The sequence below is a fragment of the Protomyctophum bolini genome (genome assembly GCF_963924005.1).
Source record: "Protomyctophum bolini genome assembly, chromosome: 23".
NCBI lineage: Eukaryota > Metazoa > Chordata > Actinopteri > Myctophiformes > Myctophidae > Protomyctophum > Protomyctophum bolini.
Window position 1 is genome coordinate 20809547 of NC_137884.1, and position 22871 is coordinate 20832417.

Genomic DNA, 22871 nt, shown 5'->3' on the forward strand with positions numbered 1-22871 from the left:
CTTTGATCTCGAGGTCTGTATCCAGCGCTGGGATATATAGGTGCTCATAATGGTGGCATGGCTTTATCTAGATACTTTCCAAATAAGCGTGTATCCTTCTCCTATACCTCTGTGATCGAGTCTTCCCCATGTACTGTAAGCGGATCAGAGCAGCGATATCAATGCCATATCTGTTCAGTTCATGTGGCATATCTGTTCAGTTCATGTGGAACCATTGCTGTTCTTCACTGTGGGCGGCTCACTGGAGAGAGCACGCACATCCAGATGGATGTGATCAGATTATGTGCCGTCTGAAGGCTCATTCATAGTCTGGGTTTTTGGTGGTGAGGTGATAACAGAGAGAAGGCCGGGGCTGGGGCAGTGGCGGTGGTTTGCTCTTTCAGACTATGAAATAGTATGAATAATGCTTAACTAGAGAAATGTAGGCTTTTTGAGCCTTTACTTTGATAACTACAGGTGTAGAGAGACAGACAACACAGAGAGAGAGAGAGTAGTCGTGACACGCAGCAAGCAAATGGCCTGGAATCGTACCGGGGACTTTCTCTCAGGCATTAGGGCCCATGTGCTATGTGCCCTCTAACCACCTGGCTATCACGTTGCCCCAGAGCATTGTTTCTCAAGCTGCAAAAACTCCCAACACGTCGGCTTGTGAGGTTGCAGATCTACCGTACTATATTTGCGCGTGTGCAAATAAGCAAAAAAAAGACTCTACCAGGCTTTTTTCCAGACAACAAGCCATGGTGCTCTCTCTCCTGCTCTCTCACTAGCTCTGTCTGTCTCACTCTGGGCTCCATTACTGTCCTCTCCACCAGCACACTGTGATGAATGTGCCAAACAGCAGCGCCAACAGCACATTGTGCACGTCTCATGTAGTTCTGTAATATCCAGGGAGCGCTGATGGGCCGGTCGATGTGGGACAAGCAGACATGTCTGTGTAAAATACGGAATCAATACGTCTGTTGAAAAGGCATCCACCTTCAGGATGACCACCTGTGACCGCCGTTGATCGGGATGTGAAGAGCAAATTTTTGCATTCATTGCTTCCATAGATACTTGTGTGTGGACAGAAATGTGATATACGACCGTATATATATATTGTTAGGTTGTGTTGCTACAGCAACAAGGCTTTCAATGGTTGCCGACATTTGTTTGTGTCAATTGTTTGCTAGTCTCGCGTAGCCAGACAACTATTCCACAATCTCCGAATGCTATATAGAGTCTGGACCTATAGCCCCCATGAGCTGAGTAACAGAATGCTATATAGAGTCTGGACCTATAGCCCCCATGAGCTGAGTAACAGAATGCTATATAGAGTCTGGACCTATAGCCCCCATGAGCTGAGTAACAGAATGCTATATAGAGTCTGGACCTACAGCCCCCATGAGCTGAGTAACAGAATGCTATATAGAGTCTGGACCTATAGCCCCCATGAGCTGAGTAACAGAATGCTATATAGAGTCTGGACCTATAGCCCCCATGAGCTGAGTAACAGAATGCTATATAGAGTCTGGACCTATAGCCCCCCATGAGCTGAGTAACAGAATGCTATATAGAGTCTGGACCTACAGCCCCCATGAGCTGAGTAACGGAAGATGCCATTTCCGAAAGGCAGGGCGTCATCCATCACAGTCGTTTTATCAGTCATTTCTTTGCGCTTTTACAACTGTCCTCTGTCTTCCCCTGCAAAAAAAAAGGGAAAGTAACACTCAATGAAAAGGACTTTAAGCATTCACCGCTTGTTTGTTCACATAAGTGTGGTAGAAGGACTTTCGAATTAGTATTGAAATTGCATGGTTGTTTACATTTCTTTATCAAGGCTTTCAAGTTTGATTCACACTGTTTTCAGTCAAACTTACACTTTGTAACGTATCTCTCACAGACATCCTGTATATCTACATCTTTTTTTTTTTAAAGATGAAAGATCTGTCCTTCGGTCTTGCTGTCCACCATGCTCACTGAGCTTTTTTCTGTGCTCCACAGCATTTGCTGCTCCTGCAAAATAGATACAAATTGAACAAAATCAATTACTTCTGCAGCAGCTCATAAATCTTTTCCAGCCGCGGGCACGTAACCCCTCTTCCAGAATCTAATATTCAGCACAGGGAAGCTGTAATCAATAGCAAGGAATCCAGCTACCGTGAGCAGTGGAGGCCAGAAGGCTTTACGCTGTGAAAGGGGTACCGCTGACCCGAGGCAATGCTAGGTAAGCTGAAGCTGTAGAAAAGATGTCTCGCAGTCAGAAAAAGTGATTTTACTTGTCTCCTGTTTACGAGCAGAATAATTTGAGCACCTTGCAGTACTGCTTGTTCAGCATCGCCTGGGGGGTTTAATGTTGTACTCACTCGCCATCTATTCACTGTGTGCGCGTGCACTGTGACTGTCATCAGCCTGGGATTAGATGTTATTCATCAAAGACTGTGAAAAAAGATTGTGCAGATCTCTGTAGGAAGAATGCACAGCACGAGACGTGACAGACTACCGTGGCTTGTGCAATAGTTTACTGCCTAGTGCCTACACATATAGGATGCCTGGGACAGTGGGACACCCTAGGCAGAAGTGTATATATATATATATATATATATATATATATATGTATACATATACAGTATACACACGCCAAGTTACGCTTTCCGCATTTGCAGCTCTTCAGTTGTGCAAACAAGCTCACTTGGCAGAAGTTTGACCAATTTGTCTTGTGATTAGTTCTACAGCGGAGCTCTGGCGCTGATGCAACAGCAGAGATTAGTTCTACAGTGGAGTTCTGGGGCCGATGCAACAGCAGAGATTATAGTTTTACAGCCGAGTTCTGCAGATTAGTTCTGATATGAAGTGTATAGATGATTGGTGTGCTCATTTTCCATGTGCAACGGACCCAATCATTCTTCAGTGTGTTGTTGTCACCTGATTTGCTAATGAGATGATTACCCCCCCCCCCTCGCATCCCTTTTCCCATTTTCAGCAGGAGTCGCTAGATACATCAGAGACGTTGTGTATATATACATGTGTTATTCCATTATGCATGAACGCACACACACACACGCGTGTGCACTCGACTCAGATCCATCTGATCCATTCTCCCCCATGTACGTTTTGAGAGAAATGTCTGACACTTTGAAGCCGATAATAATCTGTGCGTGCTATTTTAGGAGCCAAACATCGTCAGGAGTGGGCGGGGGTGTGGAGGTTGCTGATGTCACTATAGTGTTGCCTGGCAACCAATGTGTTTCCAGTTGGGAGCGTTTGGCTGCCTCATCAATGGGAGGCTTTGAATAAAAACAGAATTATCTCCCTCTCCCTCATCCCGCTCTCTCTCTCTCTCTCTCTCTCTCTCTCTCTCTCTCTCTCTCTCTCTCTCTCTCTCTCTCTCTCTCTCTCACAACAGACACCTTTGCAATAGGACAATGTCTCAATAAGTTAAATGGAAAGACGACTTGTCTGAATTTGCTTTGAACCAGTGCATCGGTTCGCGCCGTTTGCATTCTCCTCACGCTTGCCCAGACCTCCTCCGGGTCATGTGAGTCCAACATTGTGGGGACTAGGAGACGCAGTCTCCTTTAAGACAGTCTTTCAGGCTGCTGACTGCAGAAGAGCAGAGACTGGCTGTTGCTTCAGTATTTAAGGACCTAACCGACAGCTCTGCTGTGGATCACAGTGTTGAGAGGAGGAGCTTTTTACGTAGCACATTGACGCCGGGGAATGCAGACCTGTGTATATTATAATTGTCGACGCATGATTTCAAAAATAATAAACAAAACGTTGGCATTGAGAACGAGGCAGGTGCACGGAGTGAGCACAGGAGCACATAATAATACATGGCCACGCTGTTGACTCGGCACCGTCCGAGTTGCACACCGGCAACGGGGTGGTAAACAAATATCTGTTTTGAGTCTACATAGTCCGCATTCCGTCGCCATCAACGCAGCACGCAGAAGGGGCATCCTTGATGCCGAGGTTCCTGGCCAGGTGGCAAAATATGACGCAGCAGAAAGTTTGTGAGACGCATTGTGAGCTTGTAGATTAATTTTTTACTATCGACAAAATGTATTTAGTGTTGAAGTGGTAAATGTTTGTTTTGTCATAATCAAAAGTAACTAAAGTTTTCAAATAAGTAAAAGTATATTATTTGGATCTAAGATGTAGTAAAGTACAAATACCTCGAAATTGTACTTTTGCCAGGGATTTTTGGCGGAATAAAGGACGATAGAGTGCCAAGCAGATGGGAGGATTTTACACTGAAGCGTTACTATTCCAAACGAGATGCTTGGCTAAGTCAGGACAGAACATCGGTGTTCTGATCAAAACCATGTAAACAAGGAAGTGTATGGCTGCATGCACAAAACGTTGCCTAGCCACGGCCGCTGTCAAAAATGTACAGCTGTGATGATGTATTTATGTAAATTGTATTTGTAGCACATCTAACACCAGACAAACTCAGTGCCCCCCCCACACACACACACCTAACTAACCGGAAAACCGGCTTGGGAAATTAGGTCTTACATCTGTTTTTTAAAAGATTAAACAGTGATTGGTGAATATTATTTGTGCCTGCTGGCCTGTCCTCGCATTCTGCTTCCAAGGTTAACAGACTTATTTATCTAGCCTCGCAGACCAGCTGAACTGATAAGAGTATAGGGACTGAGGCAGCCCTTTTGTTTGTGGAGATACAGAATCTCATGTCGGAAACAATTTATTTTCCAACTATTTTGCAAAATGTGGTGTCTAGGAGTGGTCATGATGACATATGGTTACAAAATGAAATCCTACTGGACCTGAACAGAGATGGCACATACTGCAAGTGTCACTGTGGGAACACAGTGAAAACTGCTTCACCGCTATTGTTTAGTTTTTGTCTCTCTCTTAATTGTCTGTTTCCACTTTCCTCACCATGACCACCTGAGCAGCAATCACCTGGGTGAAGCCGAATCTCCCCTGCTGAACGATGAATCCGCAAAACGTGTCATCTTGGCTCACGCCCCTTATGTTTATTACATTGGTGCAGAGCCGTAGGCGATACTTGGAGTTCCTAGGATGAGCAAGCACTCTCCTTAGAGTATATATTAATAGAGACGTCACCGGATTTCTCCTCCCACCCACTTGCATTAAGTTGCTCAAAAGCGCATGAGGTGATTTCACCTCACTCCTTCCGGGTAGGAACAGAGTGCATTCTGGGATGGATTGGGCCAAATCGTGAACGCGCTGGCCGTTGGACTATCATTGCACCATTTGTGCGCGTTCACGTATGAAACATATAGCGTTCACGCGTCATTGCCCCAATAACATGAACGTGCGCAATGATAGTCAACGGTCCAGCGATGGCTTGAGCTGCAATACCAAATTCGGCAACTATGTCCATTTCGCCTCAGGGTTTCCTCTCGGTGACGTCTCTTATTATATTTATACTCTAAGGCGCTCTCCCTCGAGCCGCTCATCCTACGAATACAAATGTAGCGAGCCGCGAAACCACTGCATCGCTGAACGTAAACAAACAGCCTTGTGAGGAAGTATAGTAGAATGGAAGTGGTTCTAGACCTGTACACATGCGTGCTTTGTCTTATCTGGCAGTGTGTCACCGGCGCCACCTAGTCACCTGGCATGCACATTACAGCGTGTTCAGTCAGTGTTGCTTCTCTGTGTAAATGCTGAATAAAAAGTGAGAACGCAACGGGACTTTCCCGTTTTCTGTAGAGACTGTTGCCATGTAAAAAACCTCCTCCCAGCTTTGTTGTTCCCCATGAATTCTCTCTGTGTGTGTGTGTGTGTGTGTGTGTGTGTGTGTCTCTCTCTCTCTCCCCTCCACATTCCAATGACCTTGGTCTCTCTATCTGATTCACCTTCCTACTAAATGACCCCAGCACTCACAACCAGAGTTGGGTGTAACGAGTAACGGAAAATATCGTTACTGTAACGACACTACTTTGGTCGGTAGCGAGTAATATAACGACACTACTCCTCCAAAATTGATAATCACACTACAGTTACTGGTCGCTTTAGCGCTGCCGTTACTCGCTACTTGCATCATGTGGCTGCTTTCAGCAGTGTTGCTTTAGAGAATAATGCACACAACGGAGATGAGTTGAACATGAACACTAATGGTGCGCTGGCAACGCAGTAGGCTACGCAGTACGGAGTAGAACATGTCAAACCGGTGTCAGATCATCAGCAGCACAGCATTTTTCGTTACTGTCGTGGACTCGTAGGGTGGCCAGACGTCCGGTTTTAGACCCACCTTTCCTCCTCCCAACTCAACCTCTGGCCGGACACATCATTGTCCGTTTTTTTGTGATATAGCCTACAGTGCTTGTGTCATAACTGTCATTTAAGTCGTCTCTGTATTAAAATCTCCGTAGCACTTTTCCGCTGCACAGAAAGCTCCCAGTCTCCCCACTGTCACAGAGACAGAGCAGGCGTTGGGGTGTTGCCATGTCCGCTTATTACAAGCGACTTTGGGCTTGTTTTATGATAGCCCAGTCAGGCTTCTTTTGGGCTGTTTTCATAGACATGGCTGCTTGTTTCTCTTCTAAAACCTGGCAACACTGCCAATGGGAGGGTCTGTTTGTTTGTTGTAGAACGTGTGCTCTCACAATCACTAGTTAGTTAATGTAGAGATAAATAAACCAAATATGCCGAAATGAAAAACTACATTTAATGAGCAATGTAGCAGGGGACTCCACATCATAAAGAAAGGGATCCTAAAGCACTGTGAACATAATTATAGTCTACTGATTTATCTCAGTCTCATTATTTTATTTGAATATATATTGTTGGGAAAGTTAATATTTGCCTAGAACCACGTGGTACAGTGGTTTTCAACCATTTTCATATCAAGGTCCAGTATGTATTCTGCATTTTAGCCATGGACCACCATTTGATGAGATTTGGCCTCACAGACCCCAAACTAAATATTATATTGTTGTGTGGCAGTTCAGTGCAAATTATTTGACAATGCATCTCAGGCGATTTTATGGAGTAACGCAAAAGTAATGTAACGAGTAATGTAACTAGTTACTTTCTCCAGGGAGTAATAAAGTAATGTAAGGCATTACTTTTTTCAAAAGTAATATGTAATATGTAGTGCCTTACTTTTATGAGTAACGGACCCCAACTCTGCTCACAACCAACCAGGAACACGTCTGCACGTCTATAGGACATTCACATCCAACATCATGCATACACTTGTGACGTGCATCACTTGATGGATGATTCAGAGGGCCAGTGTTGACACCCAAATTAATTATTCTCTTCTAGAGGTTCTAGAGTTCACTGCCTATCCGACTGATATGCCCATATTATCTGAAAATATCTCTGTCTGTCAGTTCTTGTCCATTTTATGTTGAGAGCCTCTGCTTTCCGAGGCTCGCCACTTCATTTGTGACTACGGGGATTTTGCGCTTATGCTACAGTTACCCCTAATAACTCAATGTTATTATAACTAAGATGTACGACAGAAATTCATATTTTTAATGCCATATTTAGCCATACGAGCGCAAATATCAATTGCGTCCCTCCCAGCAGGATATATATACACGGTATGGTATATATCTATCATATCACTTTCACTCCCTTTAAGTCTTACAGGAACCACACACTCCCTGCCGTGCTTCTCCCTCACACAGTGAACTTTAACACCGTCTCTCCATTCATCACACTCAATCTGCCTCTCACCGCCTGAGGTCTGGTTGATTGATTGTTTGTGTACACGTGTGTGTTGTGTGCATGCGTGTGTGTGTGTTGGAATAGACTCAGGCAGATCTAATTGTGACTGCGTGTGTGACACCTCATCTACACAGGCAAGGAGCGAGCGAGAAAAACTGTCCTCGTATAGAGCGCCGGCCATTGCGTTGCAACGTAGCCTGAACCAATCATCAAATAACCAATAAATAGTAGCGTGTACATCTCAACCAATAAGAGTGTTTGGGGCCACGAAACCTCGCTCAAATAGAGACTCTGCGAGCGAATATAGGAGGGGTGGACGGCATCGCTGCACGGCGCTTTGTCGCTCGCGGTGCGTCAGGAGAGTCCTGTTGGAAAAACATCCAATGATATTTCATCGTTCGCTCACTCACATTCGCTGGGAGTGTAGATGAGGTGTGAGACTGAGAAAGTCTGACAATCGTTTGGACAGACAGACAGACAGACCGACAGACAGACAGACCGACAGACACACAGACAGACACACAGGCAGACACACACACATCGTCAGAGTGAGTGCCCTCAGACAGTTCTCATGTTCAGGCTTTACCTGTGTCACTCACCTGACTCAGCTAGCTATCTCTCTCTCTCTTTCTGTCATGTTGTCTCCCTGCTCATGGAACCTATAGCGATAGCGATACTATAGCGATGCCAACGGTGGCTTCTTGTGCCCATTTTAGCTCTCGATATGATATGAATACGAATGCATGTGGCCGCTTCCTGCTAGAATATTAACAAGAGCATCTTATTTTTCATAAATGCTGACCTGGGGCTGGCAGGCCTGCCTTCCTCAAATTTCAGAGGCTTCCATAAAAAACACATTTGCACCAAAATTATATTTACGTTGTTTTGCTTTTCTTGCTGTGAGCTTGTAGATCTTGGATAGAGCGGCTATTACACTATATATAAGTGTAAAATCTACCATTTTACATCAAGGCCCGCCAAAATGCGTTTTTGTCGACTAAAATGATATGATAGGACTAAAACTAGAGACACTAAAACATTTCAGGTGACTAAAATCAACACGGTCTTACACCTCATCTACACTGCCAGCGATGTGAGCGAGCGGTGAAATCTCATTAGAATACATGTTTTTCAACAAGACTGTTCTGATGTATCGCAAGCGTGCAGTGACGTCGCCCACCCCTTCTACAGTACAGTCCTTACTGTACAGTATATTCACTTCGCAGACTCAAACACTTATTGGTAGATATATTGGTTATTTGATTGGTTCAGGCTACGTCGCGACGCAATAGAGCGTCGCAGTCCCTCCCCCTTTCTTAACAACGAGTAGCCCAGGAAATGAATCCCAATGCATTTTTCCCATAGGCATTTCAAAACGTATTTATTTAAAGACCTTTTAAGCGTCGTACGAAGCCAACTCTTGTCGTGACAAATCATGACAACACACACAATTTTTAGGGCCAAACAAAGAATTATAAAGTAGAAAAAAACGGCAGGTTACAACACTTTTTTTGTTGTTTTTCTTCTTTGTAACCCCCAGCTGTAGGAGACTTGCTAGAGCAGTGACAAAGATCGCCCTCCTACTGCCACCGGAACACGGCCAATTTTGTTTGTGTGTAGACTAGTCTCAACATTTGTCTCCTATTGTGTTTCAGACAGAGCAGCAGGGGTGTTTTCTACCCAACTGGGAGAATGTCAGAGAAGGACATGAAAATAGCAGAGAAGGAGATTTTTGTGAGAAAATCCAGGCATCATATTAGTCCAGTGTGTCCAAGCTTAATGTCGTCTGCCCGTGGCAGTGAAATAAGTGCCAGTTATGTTCTTTCACAGTTTGCGGCCTGAGGTCTTTCTGCTGTAAACAGTAGTGTATAAACACACCACTCATCCGAAGACAGTTCACTGGACTTGCTTTGCGCCTGTGGTGTGTTTAAAAAAAAAGTTGGCTCATGCCTTATCCTTTCACCAATATGAATTCAGTCCTGTGTGGTCAGTAGTAACTTTGTCTAACTTTTCTACTAACTTTTTCACTGACCAAAACTAAATAAAAACGTAATACAAACTAAGCTACGATGACTAAAACTAAGAATAAATATAATGACAATTTTGTCAACAAATAAAAACTAGACTAAAATTGTGTGCAACCAAGTGTAAAATCCTCCAGTACGATGCCAACAAGGCCCACCGAAACACATTTTAGTCCACAAAATCAACTGTACATTTAGTGGACTAAAGTCTTATGATATTCAGTCGACTAAAACTAGACTAACGCTAAAACATTTCAGATGACTAAAATATGTAAAACTAAATGGAAATGTATTCAAAAGACTGACAAACTCTTTTTGACAGACAAAAGTTTGCTGCCGTTTGTGGTCAATGGTCATTTCCTCTTTGTCCAGCTATTTGAGGCGTCATTATAGACAAAATGTTTAATGGGCCCTCAGCCCTCCTCTTCCTGTGGGACGCCTGTGTTTTCATTCCCACCATCAACAACGTTATGAATGGCCCTGCTGACACTGACAGATTCAGCAGCGCAGCTTGGAATCTGTTCTGGAGAGATTATAGGGACACCGAGGGTTCACGCTCTTAACAAGCGCATATGCTTCTTTGCTTTGATTGGTTCTGCACCGCTATCTTGTTCTTTGACCTGAAGGGGGTGAAAGATATAAAATAACGGGTTTCTCTCCGTGGTGGTGAGCTGCGTCTGGGCCCAATGGGCTTTGAACTCTGCAGGGAGTGACTAACCTGCCCCTGATGAATGAGGTGTTAGGGCCCGCGGTTTGGTGGCCCTTCCCCCAGCTCCATTCGATAGCTCAATCTCTTCATTGCAGCCCCTGCTCTCCCTGAGTGGGAACATCTCAGACTTTGATGCCCGCGCAATTGAGGGCACGAAGTAGGTCTGTTGCTGGGTGGGCTGTTTTGATTAGCAGTACAAAGAAAGAAAAAGAGATCATGAAAAAACTGGAGAAGCTCGCCTGTCACAGGGCAGGCGTGTTGGAATAACGACCCACATCTATACAGAGTGAAAGTGGGTCTCTTTGACCTGGGAATAGAAGAAAGGCAACGTGCCGTTCTATCACATTATGTGCAACAGCACAGGGCAGAAACCTTGTATCTCCCATATTTCAACTTTGAATGTTTTTATTTTATTTTTAATGCCCTACTTTGTGTCATACGAAAGTAGCAAAAATTGCCGATCTACAACCTCACAACTTTGCGCACATACGAAAGTAGCAAAAATAGCCGATCTAGAAGCTCACAACTTGGCGCACTGCAACACGTTGTGAACTTGTAGATCGTCTATTTTAGATGTTTGTGAAAGTGGTTAAGTCCGTTTGTTGATTTAATACATATTGAACCAATGACACGTATTAACAAGAGCCCATGACTAAACAATAACTGCACTGAATCCATTGGAACAGGTTAGTTTTGACAGTTGACTGAAAAGTTTCCGCCTGACAGCGTTATGTCTGTATCGTTGCTGTTGAAATGTAATCGACGCCCACAGATTGCAAAGTGGGTGCTGTGCCTGTTTGTTGGTATGCAGGCTGCTCGGTGCCTGGAACTGCTGGAAGCTGAACTTTTCACAGCCGGAAAAGAGACAGAGAGAGACAGACAGACGGAGTAGACGGATCATTTTGGCTCCCTCTGTGCAACGTCTGATGCAATCTCAGATAACCGAGGCGAGGCCGAACATGATTTTTTTTTTTTTTGGTGAGATATCTCGTTTCTGGTGATTGTGTCACTGTGTGGGTCAGTCTGTAACAGACCAGCTGATAACTGGAGCAGTGTGCTGGGTGGTGGAACCAGAGAGAGGAGCCCAGAGCCCAGAGTTCTGTATACATGTAGGTTAGCACCAGTGTAGATTTTGACGGTTTAGTCATGGTCTTTTGAATACATTTCATTTTAGTTTTAGGCATATTTTAGTCATCTGCAATGTTTGTGTTTTAGTCGACTAAATCCACAGTTGATTTTGTTGACGGAAATGTATTTTGTCGGGCCTTGATAATGATGACTTGGTAATGACACATGGTCGCCTGCTGAAAATCGCTGGTATACAAGCTCACGAGTCACGCCGCGTTGTGAGTCTCAACATGTTGTGAGCTTTTTCCCACTATACTAATAGCCCAATTGACAATAGCAAGCTAACAATGCATCATGATGTGGCGTGTTATGAGCTTGTAGATTGGCTATTTCGGTATATATATGGCTTAAGAAAAAATAATAGAAAATGGCAGCATAACATAGAATACATACTGTAGATCAATCATGGTGAATAAAACGATAACAAGATGCATAAACAACAGTTCACAACAAACACACACGATATAAACTAAAACAGTAAGTGAACCCAGCTATATACCCTCCCAGGACCAACGATGTCATGAAAAGCAGGGCCAAACGACACCATGCATGCAAAGTTCCTCCTGAACATTTTTTCTAATTATTTAGAGACATGCCAAAGTAACCACTGCGAGACATTGACACAGTAGCTCAGCCACAGTTTCATTATCAGTATTTTTTAAATAATGCAGAGGAATTGTGACAAGAATTCAAAGCTCGAAAGTCGATTCCACAAAGACAATGTGTTCTTTCATTGTGGTATTTTTTTATGTGCGGGCTGGTCCATTCACTCCACTTCTCATCAAAAATGTAAATAAATTAATGTTAATTCTCACCCCGTAGCAAACCGATGCTGGTTAATGTTCTGTTTCTGTCAGCTGGAGGTGTCAGCTGGGGGTGGCTATTGCTAGGTTACAGGTTTAATAAAGTAAACAAGGCTGAGTCATACTTACTATAATTGGAAGATAATGATGGCATTAACTCATTAAAACCGGGATAAGCATCCTAATAATTTTTGATCTCTGCGTTGGCCATTAAATAAATAGTGTGAGAACTACTGATTTAGAAGGACTGTAAATCAGTCCTTCTAAAAAAACAATGTATTTGTTAAGGATAACAAACAAGACTATATGCAATAGTTTTGGAAGAACTCACGGCAACACCACTGTAGTTGTGACTAGCGATGATGTGTTAAAGGCAGTCTGCGGGCACTGCTGCACTAAATCGACGGAGTATCGCCGATGTAAAGATGAAATGACAATGCTTGACGATGACGAGATTAAAGAGTTATTTGGTGATCAAAGGGTCACAGAGCTGATCCTCGATCACAGAGGCACGCATGCCTCCACGCCACGTCAAGGCAGAGTCCATGTGGAGGGAACATCTATGGAAATACATGTTCATTTATGTAAATATATGAAAACGAATGGTAAAAAGCGGTCTGCACAGCCCATAGCCACGGTGCAATACTTAAATATGACCAAAGTCTTCCTCAAACACAGAGGAAGACTGTCCTGTCAAAACTTTCTTTTAGCAACCATATGAATAACACACGTAAATATCAGACCTGTCTGAACTGAGTGGTGCTATGTGTGTGTGCTGTAGTCAATGGGTGTGTGTGTGTGTTAGGCTGCTCAACAGTGCCACTGACAATTGCGTCAACCAACACAATTACTGAGAGTGCGGATATTCCTTTTTTCAACCAACGCAATTGCCGTATTAATTTGGACATGCATACTTGGGGTCGGACATAGTTGGTAATTGGAGTGGCTAGCACATCAAAAATAAGTCAGCTTATTGTGTGTGTGTGTGTGTGTTTCTCTCCTCAGAGACTGGCTCAGCCATCACCTCCTCCTGCATTGGTCTGGGCAACTCACTGACGCCCCCCGCAGGCACGGCTGGGAAGCCCGTCCCAGGATACAATGGTAATGTAGCCTCTTTGATTAAGTAACTCATTTACTGCCAGATTGATGTCTCACTGCATTTAGCTTCTGCCTCGTCTTTTCAGCTAGAAGTCTTATTTTGAAGATCATTAATTCCCGAGAGTAAAACCGGAAGTTAAATCAGTCTGTGTAACGTGTCTTGGGATCGTCATTTCATTCAAATCCAAATGACAAATCAAGTCACCACCGAGTGGCGCGCTACGAGCTTAATTGTAGGTCTGAAAAATCGTGACAATATTAATTTCAGAAAACTGGAGGATTTTGAAGTCAGGCCTAAATGGGTTAAGTAGTTTACTCCACACCGCAACTACAGTATAACAAAGACAATGGTGAACGATATGGTTATCATTCCAGTGCTTGGCGTGAACATCCCTTTACAGCCCAGCTGAATGTGATTTGTACCTGCATGCCCCGCCCCTCTCCTCTAGTCACGGTGATTGACGACGACATGCAGGAGGTGAAGCCAAGGATCCTGGGAAATATTGTGGTGAGGTAAGCTGTAGTGAACGGCTTACTCAAGAGTTTTATTTTACTTTTGTGAGTGAGTGAATGAGTGAGTGAGCGCGCACATGCCCACATACGCACAAACCGGCATACCCCGTCTCCCCATTATTCAGTAGGAAAACACAACATAGACTACCACGTACGCCCGCCGTGTTATATTATCGTTAAGACATTTTTCATCCATTCACACACCGACACACAATGCCAGGCACAAACATGCGCATCGAGAGCAATCAGGGGTTCAGACAGTGTCTTGCTCAAGACACTGATGTCTGGGAGAGCCCGGGATCCAACAAGCGGCCACTCTACCCACTGAGCCACTGCCGCCCCCTGGTGGCTACTGTAGGTGTGTCCCCCACTCTACTGACTACACTACTCTCCAACCAGAATCCTGGCCAGGGCACTGGGGGGGCCATCATCACAATAGCATTATGGAAAGTTGGAAACCAATCTAGAACCTGCTAAATATGTTGCATAGCACATCTTACTTAGTTATTGCAGACGAAAAGAGTCTTTATCTGTAAACATTGGTTGCTTAGCATTAGAAGGTAAACCCATGTTCCACCCTGTATATATTCAAACCGTTACCTGTGACCTCAGCATAAATTCAAAGAGTGCAATTATAAAGAAAGTGAGCCAGTCATATCATTCTTGTATCTCGTTATTAATGTGTAATGACAAGTCTCGCAGTCTGCTGTGGCTTTTTACGTCTTGCGTTTTCAAGCCGCCGAGGAAAGAATCCGTAAATGAATAATTAGGCTATCTTGTCTTTTTGATGCAATTGTCAGTGTGACTGTGACAGGCTCATTAAATTAAAACGTGGGCAGCAGCACAACGATGGATCATCATTTGTTCCTTTCCTGCAACAACACTGGGAATGACATCCCGTGTTTGCTGCAGGCATGGGACCAATCGCGGTGAGCCGTCATCAGGCAAGAACTACAGTAAATACAGCAGGAGGACAATATGCGTTCACACGAGGCATTATGGTTATGCAAAGATCGCAGGGTATTTGTCGCGGTGTTGCTTAGTAAAATCTGACTGTTGCTCACACGGTCGTTGACCGTGTTTTGTTTAGACAACTCTGGCATTGCTTCTTTAGCTATGAAAGTCTATGCAAAGAATTAAAAGGGGAAAGAAATCATCTTCCTCGAGATACTTAAAAAGGTGATTGCTGTTGGCTTCTGTGTAAACAAAGCCCCGGAGTGCCGAGTTACCCTACCTAGTCGCTCTGTGTGTGTGTGTGTGTGTGTTTCTCTCCTCTCCTCAGAGTGTGTGTGTGTGTGTGTGCACGGGCGTGCACGCGCGTGTGTACGCACGTTCAGGTTCTCAGTCAGCAGGGTCAGGCGAGGTCAGGTTCAGCAGACACTGGCATTATGTCTAGACAACCGGAGGGTTAGTGTAATAATATCCACATCCAGACTTATCTGTACGTCTTCATTCTAGACTGACGAGCTGCTTTCTTCCAGACCTAGACATGGTTCCCTGACGGTGTCTTTTCATTGAAATCTTGGGGGCGGGCAAATAATGATAAAAGACTATGTTGTTGAGCAACCCTTACCTCTCCCAGACAAAAAATATATAAGTCTCCCAATTTTCTATCCCAATTTGATAATTAAGCCTATATTCCCAGTTCGATCTGCCATTTTCAAAAGATTTGTATGCATTAGAAAACTTGTGAAACGGGACGTACTGCCTAAAAGTAGTACTTTCTACTTTTGGTACTTTAGGTACATTTTGATGCCAATACTTTGTAATCCTTTGAAATCCGGAATTTTACTTGAGTATTTCTTATTGCAGTATTGATACTATTACTTAAAGTAAAAACCTTTTGTGTGTGTGTGTGTTCTTGTCTCCCAGACTGCCTCTCGCACCCGGTGCAGCGCTGTCCCTGTGGAAGAACCAGGAGTTGTACAGAGAGCTCTACTTCGTCAAGTTCCCGGTACGTACAATGAAAATGGCATGTCTACAAGCTCACAATGCATCACTCGCCATAACAATGCATTGGGACCAGCTTGTGGGTCTCATGGATTAAAGTTCTCAGTCGCCACGACTGATTTCAGTCATTTGGATTCCATAGAACCCAGAATGTCTTTTATGAAGACATAGAACGATAGCCGATCTACAAGCTCACAACACGTCGCAGCGCGACGTGTTGTGAGCTTGTAGATTGGCAATTTTTGGCACAGTCGGTAGTGCTGTCCCTCCTCCACCTCATCAGTGCCCATACCCGAGGCGGGGTTGACGAAAGGGCCTTTCTGTGTCATGTTCTCCCCGTGTCCCCTAGGGTAGGTACCCTCTCAAAAACATGCATTAATCCTGGTCTCTAAACTACCTCACCCTGGCCAGCCAGGGTGTCTGATGGAGGGGAAAGGAACTGGTCGGAATAACATGTTCCTTCCACGCTCTACGTCCGGTCGGGGAAACGCTCCCACATTTTGCTTTATTCCATGAGGTCTGCAAATTTTGCTGCACTGTGTGTATGAATTAAGCTATATTCTCAATATTTAGTTTTAATACATTTCCAAGGCTGCATGGAAACGGGTTTCATGTTTTGAAATGACTTGCGCTTAAGATTCTTTACGCAAGTTCTCATAGTACTACAGTAGCTACCATGATATAGGACAAGTGAGGTAATACTCAAGTGTAATGAGTACATGGTACAAGGTTGCCCTCTAGTGTTGAAAGGTCTTGACTGCATGATTATAATTGTTTTATGGCCTCACCTTACCCTGCATAGCATGCTTACAAAAGACATCCTGTTCATTTTAAAAAACAAACAAAACATGATCTAGGGCTGGGACTAATTGCGATTAATTTAGATGAATTAACTACAGAAACATTAATCGCACCTTTTTTTTCACCACGGAACGTTTCTCACTGGGCGCTTTTCTATAGTACTGAAAACTGGAAATAATAAAAAGTCACCCCATTTTGTGTTGCCTAGAACTGGAGGTCTGACAAAAAACAGTAACAATATGAAGTAAGTACAGCTTTGTGATGTCACTGAGATGTACTTTTGAGATGTAATTTTTTTTCAGACCTCCAGTTCTAGGCAACACAGAATGGGGTGACTTTTTATTATTATTTCCACAACATGTATATTAATGACAGTAAAATGTTGAAAATGAGTGGTATCCTGTAGTCACTATTCATTGATTCACTGGGATACCAAAAAACATTAAAAAAAAAGGTTTCTCACTGTTCTCAGGTTGAATATTGATATGCGATTAAAATGCGATTAATCTAGATTAATTAACTACAAAGCCTCTGATTAATTAGATTAATTTTTTTAATCGAGTCCCAGCTCTAAAAACATCACATACAATTTATGGACTCAAGCCCAAGCTCACTGCCATTCCATCCTCTCCACTCCTAAATTTTGGAGGTACTCTGTGTTCCTGTCTCTATGGGGTGAGCGTTGTCATCCTGGAGGATGGCGTTAGGTCCCAGATTCTGAAGATATGGGATCGCCACTGGCTCCAGAATCTCACTGCATTGAGAATTGAGATTGCCTTTCTGTCTTGCCTGTGAGAGAGATACTGTTCCATACCAAACCAAGCTGTTGTGGCAACAACCACTTGATATTTTGGCAAATGTTTTGGGGGCGCTACCCACACATTTATCTGTGTTGCTCTTTCCACGAATGCCCGATCCTTATACAATAGGTCTATATACCTTTCAGACGTGCTCCGCGTACTTTACGATCATCCTTTTCCACAAGGCACTTCCTTGCGTCTCTCTCCAAGTAACATGCAGTCAGTTTCAGGCAGTGCAGAATGTAAACAAGCGACGTAAAGCGTGGCTACATGCTGCCGTACGGTACTGAAGACCGTCGTCGTAAAACTTGTTGGAGAAATGAGGAAATTAATCGAATTAATTTAAAAAGGTTAATATTATAAATATCCGAAAGGCATATAAATATTGATAAAAACTAAAACTAAGGGTCATGATAGATTTTCCGCCATTTTGAATTTTATCCAAAAAACACTTTTTTCTTTTCCTCCTACAGATTTTGTACAAATCTCACAGAAATCGGCACACATGATCTCTGGACCTATCCGATTAAAATACCAACTGCAGAATTTTGGTAGTGCGTATCGTTTGGCCGTAATCGTCGTCCGAAGTTAGTAGGAGGGGCCTATATCACAAACAATGCCATAAATCACGAACGGAATGTCCAATCCATCCCAAATTTGAATCACATGCCCGGGGTGGTTCAATCAACCAAGTTCTAAATTCCATTTTCATCCATAGGGGGCGCCGCAAATGCGAGAAATGTAACGGTTTGTCGCAAAAACATGAATTTTGGGGGTTAAATCCCCTCTGAATTACTTACACATGATCACAGGTGTGACTTGAAATTGTAATGCCATTGTAATGGCTGGCAATATTAGTGGGAGGGGCATATGTAAGCCACTGCGGCAACCACACTCTGCAAGTGCGACGAATCTGCCGCCTGGAATTGCACGATAGCCGGAAAATGACGTTGGTGCGGCCTTACCTTCTTTTTTTTTTAAAGTAAATTTTATTCAAAGAGTATGACATGTCATTTTCACAGACAGAGAATATGACTCTTCGTTTTTTTACATTTTCTCCCACAACTCCTTTCCCAGTCGTCCCCACCCACCCACCCACCCACCTTACCTTCTTTTTAACATACCTTTGCCCCTTTGATCTCCAGGGTTACTACGACACAATGGACGCTGGCTTTGTGGACGAGGAGGGCTTTCTTTACATCATGTCGCGCTCCGATGACGTCATCAATGTCGCCGGGCACAGGCTGTCTGCTGGGGCACTTGAGGAGGTAGGACAAATAGATTAAGCGGTTTCCTCCTGATTTCATCCTCTCTCTCTCTGTGGACATAATGTGTGTGTGTGTGTGTGTGTTTGCAGTCTGTGCTGCAGCACCCTGGTATCGTGGACTGTGCTGTGGTCGGTCTAGAGGACACGCTGAAGGGTCACGTCCCGTTGGCCCTGTGTGTCCGCAGGGATGGTAAGGCACACACACACACACACACACACACACCACACTTACCTCAGGAATGGTAAGGCACGCACGTACGCACACGTAGTTAGTATGTCCTCATACATTGAAAAAACGGAAAAGGGTCGCACACAGACGTTTCAGCTATCCAACCTTCATCAGTATGTCCATGGCAGTGGTGGAAAAAGTACTCAAAGGTTTTACTTAAGGAAAAGTGTATAAATGCTCTGTACAAGTAAAAGTCCGGAATTCAAGTAAATTCAGTAAAAAAGTACAGAAGTATTGGCATCAAAATGTACCAAAAGTAAAAGTCCTAGTAACTAGTGACTACGTTTTCAAATAAATGTACGAGTAAAAGTATTGGAATTCTACTCAAGAAAACTCAGGAAGAATACTCCAAGTACCTCAAAATGTTACTTGAGTACAGTACATGAGTTAAATGTACTTTCCACCACTGATGGTAAGCGACATACACACAGATATACAGTATTGTCAATGGAGTTTAGCTACAGTTAGATGTATCGGTGTGCGTTTACATATCATTATATAATAATAATGTGTTTGTGATCCAGATGTGCAGAAGAGTGAGGAGGAGATCATAAAAGAGATGGTGAGCTTGGTGAGAGACACCATCGGCCCGGTCGCAGCCTTCAGGAAGGTGTTGTTTGTCAGAGGGCTGCCCAAGACTCGCTCCGGCAAGATCCCCCGCTCCTCTTTAGCCAAGCTGGTCAACGGCAAGCCATACAAGGTACTAGCCAACTCCTCTCTAGCCAAGCTGGTCAACGGCAAGCCATACAAGGTACTAGCCAACTCCTCTCTAGCCAAGCTGGTCAAAGGCAAGCCATACAAGGTACTAGCCCACTCCTCTCTAGCCAAGCTGGTCAAAGGCAAGCCATACAAGGTACTAGCCAACTCCTCTCTAGCCAAGCTGGTCAAAGGCAAGCCATACAAGGTACTAGCCAACTCCTCTCTAGCCAAGCTGGTCAAAGGCAAGCCATACAAGGTACTAGCCAACTCCTCTCTAGCCAAGCTGGTCAAAGGCAAGCCATACAAGGTACTAGCCAACTCCTCTCTAGCCAAGCTGGTCAACGGCAAGTCATACAAGGTACCAGCCAACTCTCAATCGCTCCCACTGGACTGGTTAACCACTCAGGCCCTACAGTATATAGAGCACCGCAGTCTGCCGTAATTTAAACATCCTACCCCCCCCTCCCATTTACAAACTCCAAAAGCAATACATAATTATACTGTACATCATTAGGAGTCTCCTGGCATTGTGCAATTGTTTTTACATTCTACTTTTGATGACTTGTTGGCATTTTCACTTGTGAATGTGACAAAACTCAAGGTGGTTCTGGTAGATTGTCATTTCTCCATCTCAGTTTTCAATGGTTCGTTTGAAGTATTTTAAGTTCCAAAAGGGAAAACTGGATAAAGAAAAGTTTCGTGGTTTATTCGCTTATAGGATATTGCCCCCTGGCGTGATCACAGAATTCCCCCTTGAGGCTGTCAAGGCGAGTCTTCAAGATAAGTAGTCTCGGCTCAGGTCAATACAGGAGTTTATCAAGTCTCCCATAAGCGAATATTGAAGTGAGTGATATGATTAAAAAAAAAATTCCCTGGAACAACATATTTTCAGATGGGGGTCGGCGGCCAAATTCATATAATTCTTGGGGTCCTTGACATGAAAAACCTTGAAAAACCACTGACATAGAAACATGGGTTTAAATGGGTTAAAAACTGTCCCCACAGATCACTCCAACCATCGAGGACCCGGAGGTGTTCAAGGACATCGAGAAGCAGATAGAAAAATCACAGAGAGCAGCTGGACTGTGAGCTCCTCCGTAGGGGGGGATGGTAAAAACATGAAAAGAGTGTTCAATCAAAGCAACACGAGCTAATCCAACGTACATTTGTAGAGGATAATGTAGATTTTTTTTTCTTCTGATATTTACTAATTTCATTAAATAGTAAATTCTTTTTGAATTGACGGGTAGATTATTGTGGGGCAGCTATTATAGTTAGACATTACCTGACCTTCTTAGTCTTCCTACATTTTCACATGAAATAGTAAGGAAGTGTTATGGACCATTAAAAACCCACAATGTAGGGTTGAATGTATTATTAAATAAGCTGATTCTAGTGTTGACTAGACATTTCCAATAGTTTTAATAAAAAAATGATACTTAAATGTACTGTGTGATTTGCATTTCTTATTAAATAAGCTGATTCTAGTTTTCCGCATTTCCGCAATTTCCTCAATTCCACAATTTCCATTTCCGCAATTCCGCAATTTCCGCAATTTCAATTTTCTCAAATCCCTCAATTCCGCAATTCCGCAATTTCCGCAATTCCGCAATTTCCACAATTCCGCAATTTCCGCGATTTCCATTTCCGCAATTTCCTCAATTCCACAATTTCCGCAATTCCGCAATTCCGCAATTTCCATTTCCAGAATTTCCTCAATTCCGCAATTTCGCAATTTCCATTTCCGCAATTTCCTCAATTACGCAATTTCCATTTCCCAAATTCCGCAATTTCCATTTCCGCAATTTCCTCAATTCCGCAATTTCCGCAATTTCCATTTCCAGAATTTCCTCAATTCCGCAATTTCCGCAATTTCCATTTCCGCAATTACCTCAATTCCGCAATTTCCATTTCCCAAATTCCGCAATTTCCGCAATTTCCATTTCCGCAATTTCCTCAATTCCGCAATTTCAATTTGCTCAATTCCCTCAATTCCGCAATTTCCGCAATTCCGCAATTTCCGCAATTCCGTAATTTCCATTTCCACAATTTCCTCAATTCCGCAATTTCCGCAATTTCCATTTCAACAATTTCCTCAATTCCGCAATTTCCATTTCCTCAATTCCGCAATTTCCGCAATTTCAATTTGCTCAATTCCCTCAATTCCGCAATTTCCGCAATTCCTCAATTCCGCAATTTCCGCAATTTCAATTTGCTCAATTCCGCAATTTCCGCAATTCCGCAATTTCCGCAATTGCGGAAATTTCGGAATTGATGAAATTCTGGAAATGGAAATTGCGGAATTGAGGAAATTCTGGAAATGGAAATTGCGGAATTGCGGAAATGGAAATCGCGGAAATTGCGGAATTGAGGAAATTGTGGAATTTGGGAAATTCTGAAAATGGAAATTGCGGAATTGCGGAAATGGAAATTGCGGAATTGAGGAAATTGTGGAATTTGGGAAATGGAAATTGCGGAATTGAGGAAATTGCGGAAATGGAAAATTGCGGAATTGAGGAAATTGCGGAAATGGAAATTGCGGAATTGAGGAAATTGTGGAAATGGAAATTGCGGAATTGCGGAAATTGCGGAATTTGCGGAATTGAGGAAATTGAAATTGCGGAAATTGCGGAATTGAGGAAATTGTGCTTTCCTCAATTCCGCAATTTCCATTTCCGCAATTTCCTCAATTCCGCAATTTCCGCAATTTCCATTTCCGCAATTTCCATTTCCGCAAGGCCAAATTCATGCAACAATGAATGCAGCTACTTCTGACAGTATTTCTTTTTTTTTATTGACAATGAAAATTTTCTTACCACTTAGTTTTGACCAAAATACAAGTAGTAAATAAATAAAAAAAACAAAATGGACACAAAATAAAGTGATTCATTGTTCGTGCAAATCTAAGTCGTAAAAACAAAGCGAGGTGAAAGACTTGATTGAATAGCCCGTCAGAAATAACTCAAAGACAGCTATTAGGGCCGTACAGCAGGGCGCCCTGTAAAAAACTCTGATGGAAAATGAAGAGTTAAGTCACACCAACATAAGTCACAGCAAGCAACAGGTTTTTGTCATCAAAAGGTCACCTCACACTTCAACATGGTCATCATATACACTCAAAACGCACACTATGAGCTAAAGCAGGTCCTGTCTTTCAGTTATTTCTTCTGTGTGCTAGTTCTCGGGGTTGGCGGGAG

The 22871-nt window shown here is 43.3% G+C and overlaps 1 protein-coding gene across 1 annotated transcript in view; it reads left to right on the top strand.

Annotated features, from left to right (window-relative positions):
* acss3 (acyl-CoA synthetase short chain family member 3) overlaps positions 1 to 21110 on the top strand; it is a 46418-nt gene extending 25308 nt beyond the window's left edge. The window contains exons 10-16 of the mRNA XM_080757307.1: positions 13323 to 13418; positions 13865 to 13928; positions 15801 to 15882; positions 18625 to 18747; positions 18837 to 18936; positions 19500 to 19675; positions 20680 to 21110. Of these exons, the coding sequence (XP_080613433.1) occupies positions 13323 to 13418; positions 13865 to 13928; positions 15801 to 15882; positions 18625 to 18747; positions 18837 to 18936; positions 19500 to 19675; positions 20680 to 20763 (725 nt within the window). The 3' untranslated portion in view covers positions 20764 to 21110. The remainder of the gene's footprint in view (positions 1 to 13322; positions 13419 to 13864; positions 13929 to 15800; positions 15883 to 18624; positions 18748 to 18836; positions 18937 to 19499; positions 19676 to 20679) is intronic.
* The last annotated feature ends 1761 nt before the right edge of the window (positions 21111 to 22871 follow it).